The 14,901-nt window shown below is 35.5% G+C and overlaps 1 protein-coding gene across 2 annotated transcripts; it reads right to left on the bottom strand.

The window, feature by feature from the left end:
- Nucleotides 1–216: 216 nt before the first annotated feature.
- On the bottom strand, nucleotides 217–14,556 carry LOC136819733 (ATP synthase subunit delta, mitochondrial-like). Of its 2 annotated transcripts, none has more exons than XM_067075979.1 (4): nucleotides 14,340–14,556; nucleotides 1,786–1,915; nucleotides 866–1,109; nucleotides 217–315 (listed from the first exon to the last, which is right to left on the bottom strand). In XM_067075979.1, exons 1-3 carry the CDS (start codon nucleotides 14,469–14,471, stop codon nucleotides 871–873), a joined length of 501 nt encoding a protein of 166 aa, XP_066932080.1. In that variant the 5' UTR covers nucleotides 14,472–14,556; the 3' UTR covers nucleotides 217–315; nucleotides 866–870. The 2 variants fall into 2 exon arrangements, with proteins under 2 accessions (XP_066932080.1, XP_066932081.1); XM_067075980.1 differs by having other exon boundaries at nucleotides 217–312.
- Between the last annotated feature and the right edge of the window lie 345 nt (nucleotides 14,557–14,901).

The following is a 14,901-nucleotide window of genomic DNA, read 5'->3' as shown; positions in this document are numbered from 1 at the left end:
ATCAAATATCCAATGAAAAAAGTAGAAGTACTAGAATCGCAGTTCTCGCCCGTACTCTAAATTCTGAATAACGTTAAAATACACCAAAGACTTTCTTCTTTCGACCAGGATTATAATAGTTCTTCGGACATCATGTTACTCCCACTGTGAGAGGGGTCGATAATAAGGAAATGCAAAAATTCAAAAGGGAAAATTAATCTTCAAGCTTGATGACAGTTTGATTTTGATATTATGCTTTTGTATTTTTTTTTTCAAAAAACAAATTAAAATTTATATTTTAAACTAGAACATTCCACCAAGGATCATTCATTGCTGCTGAAAAAAATAGACAGAGCAGAGATGAAATATGTTATACCCTTTTTCTGGAGAGAGGTTTCAGTCTTGTCAGTCCCATCTTCTCCTTAGTAATTTTGTTCTTTGACGACTGCTTTGATAATAGGGGCCGTTCACATAGTACGTACCCCGTCCCCCTTGTACGTAAGCGTACGCAAATGGCCATACCCCCCTAGTAAGTACATACTTTTTCATTCACCCCCCTCCCCTCGGTTAAAGAAAATTTCGAATTCAAATCGTTTGGTTCGGACCTTTATTTCATACATGAAACTCAATGTTTATAAAGAAACTTTTTTCTTTTCCTTGATGCGTATAAGAAGCGTAAAAGTCGACAAAAAAAAACAAGCGAAAAAGGGCTATGAAAATTTTCTCTGCGTACGTACATTTTCCTTTGAGCCCTCCCCGCACCCTGTACGCAAGCATACGCTTTTGAGAAGACCCCGTACGTACTATGTGGATGGCAACGGAAGGTCTAAAAACACAATTTGAACAGAGAGAAAATTACAAAAAAAGATAGAAAGGCAGCACATACCTTATTTATTTTCCTTCTAAAGCGTTTAGTAAAGCTTCACAAGTATCTAGTTGAATTTGTGCTTCGGCTTTACCAGCTTCGTCCGCTGCACTGGCCAAAGCAGTCCGCGCGGCATCGGCGGTTCGTCGGGCGGCATCAGCGTCAAAGTTTTCGATGGGTTGGGCTTCTTCAGCCAAGATTTGTGCACTGGAGTCGCTGTTGACGGTGATGGTGCCGCTACTGACGAAAAACTTTTGTGCGTTTCCTAAAAAAGGAGTTTTTAATTCAATTAAGTCGGCACAAAATAGGAACTTTTAGGAAGATGAAACTAACGTAAATTCGCTTTATTTACTGTAATGCGGAAACCATATCAGGGTTATTAGGCTTATTCCCTTGAGAGTGGTTTCTACATAGTAAGAAAGAAGAGAGCACACTTAAAGCGAATGAACATAGCAAATGAAAAGCTTTAAATATGGTTCATGTATCCATTGCATCGGTCATAGAGAAGGGTCTAAATGGCACAATCTTCTTTAAGTAGTAGCTGTTATTTGCTTGGCCAAACAAAGATGACTACTGACAAATCAGTAAGTAAGTTACCATACTTTTCGCCCACCCTTAAGGTAGATGGCGGGGTAAACAATTTTTCAAAAAAGTCGAAAAGGGTGGGGTTTACAGGGATTTCTCGGGCAAGGACAGTTAAGGAGGGAAAAGGTGGGGTATGTTTTAAAAAGAGTGAAGATTTTATTTAATTCAATTAAAGTTGTCCTTAGTTTGGTTTTAGTTGATTTTAAATTGGGGTTTTTCTGAAAAGGCGTGGTTCAGAGGAATTTCTTGATTAAGGACGGGGTAGGTGCCAAAGGGTGTGGTCCAATTTTAGAGGGTGGGGTATTAACCCCGTTTGAAAGAATGCTATTCTAAGATTGAAACAAAGGAAAACTAACCTTCACTGAAAACAGTCATAAGACCAGGTCGAAGGGCAGCAATGATTGGCACGTGTTGGGCTAAGATACTGAAGTTGCCGGAACCTGATGGAACATCGACTTGCGTGACTGGTTCTTCATTGAAGTAAGCCTGACAAAGAAAGAAAGAATAATTTATCAGCAAACCGAGATTTCTTGTTTTTCTAAAGACAAATTTTCGCCTTTGAAAGTAAATACAACAAAAGATACTAGAAAAGGAAGGAACCCCCCCCCCCTTCTTTCAGATTTTCAATGGGTATTTGGATGGAACCAATTCTTTCTCGACAATTAACCTCCTGTAATTTATTCACTGAAAACTTGTCAAAGCTCTCTCAAGACAAAGCACAAATACCAGGGCATTGAAAACAACTGCAGTGACTAAAATCAGTGATTTTCATCACTTTTTGAATTATTTTCAGAATTTTTGCAATGTTTCAAACTAAATTTTAAAATGTTCTCGTTTAAAGAAAATTTCCGAAGTTACTTTTGCATTCAGTCAAATGCCTTTAATGTTTGCTCAATTCATAAACTCAATTTTTAGAGTATTCAATTTTTGCAAAACATGAATATTACGTTGCAAAAATCAGCTCTCTTGAAAAAAATGGCCCCGAGAAGACAATGTTTCTCCTGAAAAGACCAAAATTGGGTGGTCTCTGTGTCTAAATATCCCTAAAAATTGTAGTACATGGTTATTAAAATACCACTTCTCTAAAATGGGGTGGTGGTATGCAAAAAAATCTTGAAAACCCTTTTAGTATTCATATATGTCTGAGATTTTAGTAACGAACCTCCTGTAGTATGCAGTAAATATTGCTTTAAAAGGCTTTTTAGTTTTTTCAAGATTTGAATAAAAAAAGATATCTTTGAAGCATATCCGCATTGATATTCATAATTTAAGAGCTTTCTATACCAGTCTATATTTGACTATAAGGGAAACAAACACATCATTCGCTTTCGAAACTTGCTTGAACAGGAATGAACAGGCAATCTAAATAAGTATAAACAATCCCGAAACTAAATGTAATTCGAGAATCCAAAAATCTACAGCTCCAGCATGAATAAAAGAATCGATGCAAAATTGTACACAACATTGTGTTAGATGTTTACACAACAAATACGAAAATCAAAACAAAATTTTGTTATTTTGGTAAAAATAAGTATTATAGAGGAGTGTAGAACTAGATGATTTGGTATCTAGCATTTGCTCTGATAAGCTTTCCAGAATCACTGAATAAATAACAAGACAAAGCTTCAAAAAATACTTGTTGGTTTTATTTTATATTTTCTGAACTTACTTTTAGATGATGAGAATGAAGAACGAGAAGAATGCTTTTGTAATTTTCTACATCATTTGCAGTGTAATGGGTAAGAGAAAATCTAATTTCTTGTTTTTAGCCTTAAACAAACTCTCGATAAATCCGATATTGGATCTGAATTCCAAATGTCGTTGTACTGAATTGAAGTACTGAGAGGTGAACCATACCATACACCTCACTTTAAACTAGGTGTGGCATCTGAATAAACTAGGTGTGGCATCTGAATAAACAAGGTGTGGCATCTGAATAAAAACTAATAGAGTTAATTTTTTTTTTTTTAGGTTCCCTTCAAAAAGATATCCACATATCACGTGATTCAACGAGTCAGGATGTTACTGGTTGCGGTAATATATCAAAGCCTTGTCAATCAATCCCATATGCTCTTCAACTTTGTTTGGACGGAGATAACATTCTATTGGATTCGAGATTCAAGTACGTCTTGAATGAAGCAATGTGTATTCAAAAAGCTCTTCAAATGAATATCTATCGACCAGACAAGAAGCGCGTCAACCATTTTACAACGATCCAGTTTGACGGAGACTTAGATAGCCTTGTTGAAATTTATGATAATGTATCTTTCACAGACATATCGTTCAGTCACCAAAATTACAATTCAAAACTTAAAACAATTTTTGACATCCACAATAGAACAATGGTTCTACAGACTTTGTTTTGTCAGATAACCGTTAATTCGACAAATGATTTGGATGAAATCTCTACAAATTACACTTTATTTAAAATAAGTACGCCACATAACCCTGTTATTATCTTTGACAACACATATTTCATCAGAAATCAAGCCCAACAGACCAGCTATCATATTTCAGCACCCTTGATTGCCCGTGAAGAATTATCAACAGGTATTCATTTTATCGCGTGTTCCTTCAATAACCTTCACATCAATATCAACAGTGGCGAGTTTATGGGAAAAACACTTGTTTCAATAAAATATACAATTTTTAACAGAACACAGTTTGAAATTAATGGATTCAATGTAGAGATCTACGCAGCATTCTCAATTAAGTCTGCATTACACATTAATAATAACAATCTCAACAATAATAAAATGACTGTTTTTATTTGGGACAGTTCATTTATAGGTTCCTATGGATTGTCCTCAACTCATCAGTTTATGCTTGAAATAGTATCTAACTACAATCGTGATTCCGAAGTTGAGATAGTAAATTGTATTTTTAAGAACGGAGATTCCGGCTGTGTTTATTTGAATTCAGTCAAGGCTCTTTTAACGAACTCCACATTCAACAACAACACGATGATGGCTGGTATATATTCAATGATCAGGGAGATATCAGCTGGAGTAACATCTTTTGCTGGTAAGCTTAATATTGTAGACTGTAGTTTTCGTGGGAATTCAGTATCCAGTAACCAAGTGAGTTCAATATACGCTCGTCCTATGGAGCAGTTTGGTTTTGAGATGATTAAAACAGAGATATACAGCGAACATTGGCAGAATTCAATTGAAGATATCCCTGTTATTGTAGTACCTCTTCAATTTCCATCAAACATAACATTACAGAAAATGAATATAACTTGTCAGAAAGGACAAAATCTAGAAATTCTAGAGTCACCTAGAAGGTCATTTGACACTTATCTAAAAATCAGTTGCAAAAGCTGTAGAGAAACTAGATACAATGCTCTTGATAAATCCTCAATCTTATGGGATGACACAAAGAATATTTCGAAAACACACAAAGTAGAATGCTTTAAATGCCCATATCAGGCTTATTGTGTTGGTAATGGTAGTATCCGCAGCAATGGAAACTATTGGGGAAAATCCAACTTGGAAGGTTATGTAGATTTTTACCTTTGCCCACCAAACTATTGCTGCCCTAATCTCAATAAATGTCACTCCTTTGATACATGCCAGGAGGGACGTAAGGGCAGATTATGCGGAGATTGCTTGGAAAATCACGCTATTTCAATATTCAGCCAAAACAGATGTGTAAGATTTAGGCAATGCGATTCACAAGGATTATTTATACTGGGATATTGTATTAGTGTTTTGCTCATATGTCTTTTCCTGCTCTACAACACTGATTTGTGGAAGTTTTTGAAAAATCTAGCAACGCGTAAAAAAACAAGGAGAGAAAATAGCCAAAATGAAGAGACAACATCAACTGAGAACGAACATCCATACTTGTTATTACAAGATGAAAACACTGCAATTTTACAACAACAGCAGACATCTAGTTCCTTTTCCGGCATTATCAAAATAACGTTTTTCTTCTACCAGACAGCATCCATTTTAAGAATTGTTTCGTCTGCAAAAGAAGCTTACCACATGCCACATTTTATAAGCATAATCATATCATTCTTCAATATCAGAATTGACATAAAAAGTGACGCTAGTGAATTCAACATATGCCCACTCAATACATCGAATCCAATTATAATCGAGTTGATTAAATCTAGTTTACCCCTAATTTCACAAGTAGCATTGTTACTTCTCCTCTTCGCTCCATTCCGTACTAGTTTTCACAGACGTCTAAAAGGAGCCTATGTTAACCTTTTGCTACTTGGATATATGAGTATAGCAGTATTTTGTTTTCATACTGTCAACTGCATTGAAATTGATGGAGAGAATTATCTATACACACGAGCATCTGTGAAATGTTTTCAACCCATGCAAAAAGCTATTCTTGGCATCATCTGCTTATGGATCATACCGTTTCCCCTTGTTTTATATTTTGGATGTCGCAAACTTCGTGTACACAAAATTACACCCAATGAGTTCCTGTTTATGTTAACTATACCAGTATCTTCAGTCTACTATCTAGTTATGCGGCCTTGTTTATGTCAGTCAAATTACATTGATTTAAAACCAGAAAATCTGGATGATGCAGCACATATGTTATCCATCCTGAATGAACCCTTCCACGAGAATAAAGATGGTTTTCAGCTTATGTGGGAGCCTATTCTAATTGCACGGAGACTGGTTTTAGCGGCTGTCACTACCTTCATAATATCACAAATGACCAAACTTTATGTTACCAGTTTACTTTTAGTATTGTTTACAATCCATGATTATATTGCAAAGCCATTTAACCAAAAGAAATTGAACTTTACGCAAATCACATCAATGTTAGTTTTGATTCTCTTAGCAATGGTCAACTTGTTCTGGGCATACTGCAATGATTCAAATCTGATTGGAAAAGATGCATCATTTGTGCTTGGGAAATTTCTACTGGCTTTTGAAATGGTTATCATGTGCTTCCCATTTATTTTTGCAATTTATATTTTAATTTTAAAATGTTTTAAATATTGTCATAGGAAACAAGAGTAAATATTTGTTGGGCATAATTCAAACCCATGAAGATGAAAATAGGAAATTCTATAACGATAAAATATAACCAACCCCTTATGTCAGGTTTTCAACCAACTCAAAAAGTTTCTTAATATAAGAAATTGGAAATAAAACTTTGCCCAATCAATAGAAATATTAGCAACTACAATGTAGTTTTAATTGTATTTTTATTTTTTTCATGATTTTATTTAATTTTTTTAATTTTTAGTGTTTACTGGATGATTATTAAGAAAATTCAGAATAATGTATAATTTAATTTCAAAGAAAAGTATGATGTTAAATTCATCATTGATTATTTCTTTTTATCACAAAAAACTTATCACACCATCAGGCTAAACTTTTTTCTCCATCTTTCGCATCACCAGAAAAGCTACATTTTTTACGTTCTGAAGGTTAATTTCATGAGATTTAATGGAAATAAATGATTGTCAAAAAAACATGATACGTCGGGAAAAAAATGTGGCTCTGAAAAAAAGGATAAGGTCAAAACTTAAGCATGGGGATTTGTGACCAAATTTTTTAAAATGGCTTTGTTGTCTTTTATCCTTTGGCTTTGAAGAGCATAAAAAACTACATTCTGTCAAAATTTCAAACTTCTACCAATTGCAAGCAAATCTGGAATTATCTTGATTCTAATCTAGAGGGACCCCAGCCTGGGAGCCACCGATTCCTTCTTTTTCATTTTTAAATAGGACACCCACCACTCATATTTACAAACTTTCAAAGCCTCCCCACAACTTGCTATCAATTGCAATTGAGGGTAACAGTAAATTTCTTTGATCTATGACTATGTTCTTTTGTTCATACGGCATTTTTTTACAAAATAGTGAGTTAAAAATTGCTCGGTCTACTTTAATGGGACAAACTTCCGCGGGATTAAATTTTGCGGTTGGGCCTATCCGCGAAATTTAAAAGTTTCGCGGGGACTTAATTTCGCGGGTGGCACTATTGGGTGTCTATATTTTCACAATTTTTGACTTTCACTGTCAAATCATACATGTTGGTTGTTGAAATACACATTATTTGCGCCTCTTTGATACAAGTAACCATTCAAAAAGTATTTATTTGACATATTTTGAGTTTTGTTTAGAAATTTTTGCAGATCAGGCCCTTCCAAAATTCCATTGAAACTTAATTTCGCGGATTTTCGCGGATGACACCCAAATCCACGAAATTCGCGAAATTCGCGAAATTTAATCCCCGCGAAAGTTTATCCCATTAAAGTAGACTGCCAATAGAACTAGAACTATTATTACCATCTCTGAAAAGAAGGGTGTTGAAATTTGATGAGGGATTTGGACATTAGACCAACTTACAGTATTGACTTGATTTTCGTAATCGACACATTGAATCTTCTTGAACTTTCTACCCTTAAAAATACTTAGAGATAAATCCAAAAGTACAAGACATTCCTAAACCTTTCCTTCTTTTTGGATAATTTGAGCTTTGGGCTCATCTAACTGCATTTAAGAGCAAGCAGGTTAATGGCAAAATTGTTTTTTGGAGTTCGTAAAGTTCACTTTTAAAATTTGAGAGTTTAGTTGACACACTTGATCCTTAAATGATGGTAGTTCAGGAGGTAAAGATCTTGATGAAAGTTTGTACTATCCCCATGAAACTTTCTAAAAACTAAGATTCATTGTCTTTTTGAGGGCTCATTTTCTGTCCAATCTTGACCAGAAATTGTTATTTTGAGCAGATTTGTTGAGATTTTTAGGATTATAAAGTTAAGACGGACTTTGAGCTAGCCCTAATCTTTAAACGAACGAAAAAAGTTACAACTTCTGATAAATTTTTACACTATCTATAGGATGATTTCATAAAATCAAGAATCAAGTATCAATGGGTACTTATTTTGGGCTCTAGTCAAAAAATTGAAGAAAAAGACTTTTTGGCCCAAAAAATTTGGCACATTTGACAACTTTTTTCACTCAGTTTTATTGTTTTTATATAAAAGATTCATCATAGCCCTTACATAATAACAAATTCAGTGACCTAGACCCCTTTGAAGTTAGCCAATGGGCCAAAATATCCCAAATTTTAGTCATTTTTTGAACGATTTAAAATTTTTTTTAAATCAAGATTAAAATTAAAGGTAGGAGGTTACATAGGTTTTTCTTTTGATCCTAGGAGACCAGGCAGTTGTCTTTCAGGAACAGAAGAGTTGGAGGCCAGACAATGTTGTTATTTCTAAGAAAATTGGGCTAAAGTTGGTACTTTTTCGAGACCATATCCTCATTTTGATTTGAGAAAGCATGGTTCTATATCAAAAAACTTTTTAAGTGCAATGCCCAAAAATGTCAAAAACTTCAAATTAGCACAAATCCGGCATTATGAATTTTCAGCTGTTTTCAGACCAAAATATTTTGGGATTTTACTCAGTTCGTTGTACTTAAAAAAAATATCCAAAAATGAAAAAAATCTATGTTTCAAACTATTGGAACTGCCCCTTAAAAAACTGGCTCTTATTAACCATTGATTAATATTGATACTGTAATATCAATACAAAACACCAATCGATTAAAACTCTTAGGTGCCAAATAAACGGGGGGGAGGAGGGGGGGGAGGGGTTCAAATAAAGGGTGAAAACCGTGTTTTCAGCCAGAAACAGCTATTTTGTCCAGTTTTTGCGCTTTTTGAAGCTCAATATCTCGAGTTAGGTACTGAAATCACCTATACTTGCAATATATCTCTAATCTTAATTTTTTGAGAGCTTTCCAAAAATATACAACAGGTCTCCGTTTTCTCGAGCTAAAATTTTCATTAATTTTAACCCTATGATTTTTGCCTGAGAACGTCATATTTGTCCGAAAATCACACCAAAGTGTCCGAAAAAAAATTGGAAACATTATAATTTCGATTCCCCTACCCCTTAGCTTTCCAAAAATGTATAACAAGTGCTTTGATCAAAACATTCGAGCGATTTTACAAAATGCCCTCTACTAATACTATTTGGGTACTTATTCACATAATTTTGCTGTTTTTCAATAAAAAAAGTAGTTAGTTGTAATATTTTGACTTTTTTCAAATATTAATTTTTTTGATTTGAAGTCTTTTTAATCGACAAATTTTTTTTACTCTTTTGAGAAATTTTTTGATTTTTTTAAAGACAAAATTTCCAAAATGGTCAAGAAGTGTGTGATGAAAATCAAAGGACAAAAGCTTCTGACTCCATCATTGATAGTTTGCTTGAATTACCTGTCAATTCTCAGTCTGAAAAACTAACATAGTACCCCTCTCTTGGTCTAAACTGTAAAATTTAAGATTTTAGGGGTGGTGTCCCTATTTTTTACATCAAAAATGAAGTAGTACCCGGTACTAAATATGGGTGGGTGGTACTAAATATGGGTGGGTGGTACTAAATATGGGTGGGTGGTACTAAACAAAATTTTAGTAAAAAATCAAGTTAGTACAGGGATCGAATTAGCATATCGCATTTCGCGATACGCGATGCGTTTTTGGATTACTTATAAGCTAAAAATTGAAAATTGATCCATTTTAGGATGCAAAATCATGCTTATCAAAAAATTGCGATGCACTTTCTATCCCTTATTTCGATGCCTGTAGTACCCTATGGGTTAGTACCCTGCCTCTGTACCCCACCACCCTAGGCACAAGTGTTTCAACTGGTATTCCAACGAAGCTATATTTTGGTTTGTACAGAAATTTTGCCTGCTCAAATCAAAACAACAAAATGGTCAATCTCACTAAAGCAAAACATTGCAACCACGGCATTTCCCTGGATAAAAATTCTGGTCACGTGACCATCCGTGATTTTAGACCAATGAAAACGCTTCATTTCCCCGGATTAAAGTTGTGTCTACACTAACACGTGGGAAATTGCTAGAAAAAGAGAGAAAAAACCTGGGGTTAAATTAAATTTTTCTCCCTTCTTGCGGCAAACATAAAAGACTTTAACCAGTTACATGTAAATGCCTTGAAAATGTCAATATGAAAATTGCGTAATCAGAGAACGTATGTCTCGCTCATTATAAAGAGGCCGAGACAAACTTTCAATAATTGGATTGTAACATCGAGTTAAGTCTCTTTGTTAAGTCACCAGGGGGTAAATAAAACAGAACTTGATACATTTATCGTTCGTTTCAACTCGACGATTCGTTTAAAACTCAGCCTCCTAAATATTTGGGGTAGGTAAAATATGTACAAAGAAATTCATACTTTTCCAACCCGGCAAATCTTTAAAAAACAAGCGAACAATAAAATATAATTACCCTTTCCAAATAAACCTCTTCGGTGGCGAGCGTAGTCTACTCTGACGTAATTGTAAAATTTATGTGATGAATTTATGTGATGGAAGTTTGACATATGCTTGTACTCTCTGTGTATTTACATTCGTTGTAATGTAATGTTGTTTGGGGAATTATGAAGTTCTCTGGAATTTCGATTGCATTTATTCAGGTTGATTTTTTATGACTTCTAATGGTACTTTTTCTAACGAGTTTGATTACTCTGTTCTCACACTTATGTCTTTTTTTTCGCGTCCTTTTCCGTGATTACTTTTATTTATATTTTTAATGACCTGTAAGAAGGCATATTGGTGTTATATCATAAATATATTAATTATTATGTAAGTAAGTGATATTTTAAGTAACAAGATCATTACAATTTAATTTGAAGTTTGTCGGAAGTCATAACTCCTTGCCAGTGACCCGCAGAGAAATTTTTAGTTGGCAGACACTGACTTTAGGTTGGTTTGGAAATCGTTTTATTTTGAAATGTAATCTTCACTTTGGATGAATACTTTTATTTATTTGGATTCCTGAAGGTGAAGGCTTCTTCATAAAGACGAAAGACATGTATATATTTTTCGGATCCGGTATGCGGGAATAGTGGCAGGACCTGCAGGCAACCTGGTAGGATTGGGTATGGGTGTGGTTTGGGTGTGATTACGTATCAGAATGGCTAGGAATTGGGTTATCATCAGTTAGGGTTAGGGTTGGAGCTCAAAACAAGCACTCTTTTGTGATTTTCTCTTAATACAGTCTGGTCTGCAGTTTGTACAATATAAATAGCCGTCAGAAGCGTTATCCTGGCATGAATCCGTGGCGCAGTGGATAAGGCAATGGGTTTCAAATCATCGGAAATTTGCATTTAGTGGGTTCGAATCCCACCGGTGGAGATCTGTCGGTAAGTCATTCAGTAAGTTAGAAAACATAGAAAATAACTCACAAAGAACCAGAAAGTCAGAAAAACTACGAACAAGAGACTGGAAAGTACGAAATAAGTCCAGATCTGTCTTTGTGAAGAAGCCACGACCATTCCTGAAAGGTTCAAGGTTTGTTTATATTTTATTTCAAATTATTTCATTGATTTATTGAGCTGCAACAGCTGATTGAAAAACAAAGATTTTTGATAGTTATCAGCATGGGCTTGGCCGCCATTTTGAATTTCGATTTTTTTTCTCCTGTACTTGGCAATTTAGAGGTTGTTCGTACTACGCGATTTGGCTTACGCGATTTGGCTTACGCGTAACACTTGTGTGGGGTAACAAACATTTCCTGGGATGGCCCATTAATCAATTTTATTGATTACGACCTGTCTGGATTATGATAATCTTTCCTCGCTTCATTACATGTTCTAGACAGGCAGCTGACGACATCTAAAATCTGGACAACTTTGGGACAAACGTCGAGTTGATTTTTCTTGTTCCCATATATCTACTGATCGTAAAAATTTTACTTAGCGGCTGAAAATTTATTTAACGGACATGTCCGGTAGTAATTTGTCAAATGATGACGTCACCACCAAAAGTGAAAATTTGATTTCAGCATATAATAATGATATATATACCATTTTTATACTACGCATTTTTCGATCTAGATTCTAAATCACATCAGTCTCAATAGGTAAAAATTTAGATTTCAAAAGTTATGACTTAAATTTGACATGTGATTTTGGTCAATCAAGACCCTCTCACCCCCTAAAAATGTCAAATTTTAACGTCATCAAATCGAAAAACAATTTACACCATTCGAAAGCTTGTCAAAAACTATATAGAAGACAATTAAACGGGTATATTCAATTTCTCAGCCTAACTCGAGAAAATTGAGATCGTAATTCCTTACAAAATGAGGCATTTTTTCAAAAATGACGTCATAGAAGAGCTAGGGACCTCAATAACTTTTCATATTCAAATTTTTACTTGTTAATATTAATGTGATTTGAAATCTACATCAAAAAACGCTTCGAATGGTATGTAAAACTTTGAAATTTTGCAACATCAATTTTTCACTTTTGCTTGTGACGTCATCAATTAATAAATTATTCTCGGACACGCCCGGTAAAGAATTTTAAACACGCCGAGTAAATTTTTCTGACTCTCTAAACTATAAAGATTTCTAAATAAGTACTCAATATTTGTCCCTCGAATTTTCACTGATTCACTTTCAGTCAGGCACATCCTGGCAAATGAACGGGGTGAGCATTTGCATGGGGTATTCGTCACCCAGTGTAAATGAGATAGGACGTCTCAGGCTAAAAACGTGAAAATGAATAAAAATGAACTTCAAACTGAAAAAGGGAAAAATGGAAGAAAACTGGGAACTTTATTTTTTTGTTAAAAGTTTCTTCAATCTTAGATGACAAAATTGACTGTCTATTCTTTTTAATTTTCCATTTGATGACCAGACAAGTAAATTAATTTTAAACACCCATCGCTTTGTTTCCCTCCCAGACCCTGCCCAGACCCAGTGCAGTGATGCAAGTTGGTACCCAATTTCACGGCATGTCAACATTATACAAAGTTTTAAAGTAGCTTGAAAAAATGACCAAACTGCTACCATTGGACTAGCAGAAGCCCACAGAAAAGCGCTGCGATAATGGGAAGATACAAGCAAATATCATAAAACCAACATGTTGAACATGAATCAAACTAGTCAAACGAATTTCCCAATTTTGATTTGGTTTGCTAATCAAACAGTTATCATTGGATTAGTTCGATTATTCAATTAACATCGCCTAGGTAATCTTTTTAAATAATTTTTTCTTATCTCCAGACGATCTCAATCGAACGGGATCGGCGATCGAACCAGTCGAACCAAATCGAACACAATCGACCGATTGAAATTCGATTGTCGAACGCAATCGAATCTCAATCGAACGTCAAAATTCTGGGTAATATTCGATTGGTTCGATTGTTGTTTGACTGGTGCGTTCGTAGATTCCGTTCGATTGAGATCGTCTGGCTTTATTCTTGCAGCTCCCCAACATCCAAGCTCTCAAACATCACAAGCTGAATGAAATTACTTTCGATTTCCCGTAGAAATTATGCAATGAACAATCCGGGGGGGTCAATGTATCGACGATCGAACGCAATCGAATGCAATCGAACATCAATCGAACGCAATCGAATATCAATCGAATCTGAAAATTGCAGTAATATTCGATTGAAATTTGAAGGACCCTGCCGACGCACCGGACTTAACGAACACCGGACACGCGAAAGTCCGGTGTAAAATGAGAATTCTTTTTACCACCGGACAATCTCTACACCGGACTTAAGGAAGTCGTATGTCCGGTGCCGGAGAAGGATATTTATTTCCACCGGACAATCAAAACACCGGACATGACCAGTCCGGTGCGTCCGGTGTTTCTTAATTTTTTGTTTCATAAATGTCCGGCGTCCAAAATTCCCTGTATGCAACACCGGACTGACACCGGACTTATTGCGTCCGGTGTAGTGAAAGGATACTTTTTGCCACCGGACAAATACACCGGACAGTCCGGTGCGTCGGCAGGGTCCTAAATTTGATTGCGTTCGACAATCGAATTTCAATCGGTCGATTGCGTTCGATTTGGTTAGACTGGTTCCATCATCGATTCTGTTCGATTGAGATCGTCTGGTTATCTGAAGCTGGTTTATAAAAAATTGATACCTGTGTTGGAGTGCCAAAAGTAAGGTTTAAAGCAGATCCAGATGCTTCAGCATAGTTTCTAGATTGTACAACAGTTTGGATGGCACGGAGATTGTTAACTTTTAAAAGTCTTCGTGAGAATGAAAGTGCCATGATGGTTCCAACAAATGCCTGACTTCCCCGAGTAAAATCTGACTGAAAACAGTGCACTTTCGCTTGGTCCCGCACCGAAATACGGTTTTTTATCCTGGGAGAAAACCTGAATACCAAAATCAGACACAAAACGTCACGATTTAAGTTTTCTAGGGCTTTTACTTTGGATTTTAACTCCCACCAAATGTGAAAAGCTGCCATTTTATTTTCTCTCCACCATACAGGATAGGTTTTTACGGTGGAGAGCTCAATTTCTTTTCGTCCGAAAAGTGATTACCGAGTTTATCCAGACCCCATTACTCGAATAGTTCGAGAATCGAACTAGAGGGGGAGGTTGCAAGCTGACGGGTATGTGCCGCCCGACTTTCGACCCTCGGACCCTTAGCGGAATTAACAAGGAGAAAAAATAAGAACATTTTGCGATTTTTAC

The sequence above is a fragment of the Clytia hemisphaerica genome, unplaced genomic scaffold (genome assembly GCF_902728285.1).
Source record: "Clytia hemisphaerica strain Z4C2 unplaced genomic scaffold, Clytia hemisphaerica genome assembly, whole genome shotgun sequence".
Classification (NCBI taxonomy): domain Eukaryota; kingdom Metazoa; phylum Cnidaria; class Hydrozoa; order Leptothecata; family Clytiidae; genus Clytia; species Clytia hemisphaerica.
The sequence above is the reverse complement of the archived record's forward strand: the minus strand, read 5'-3'. Positions and strand labels throughout refer to the sequence as shown.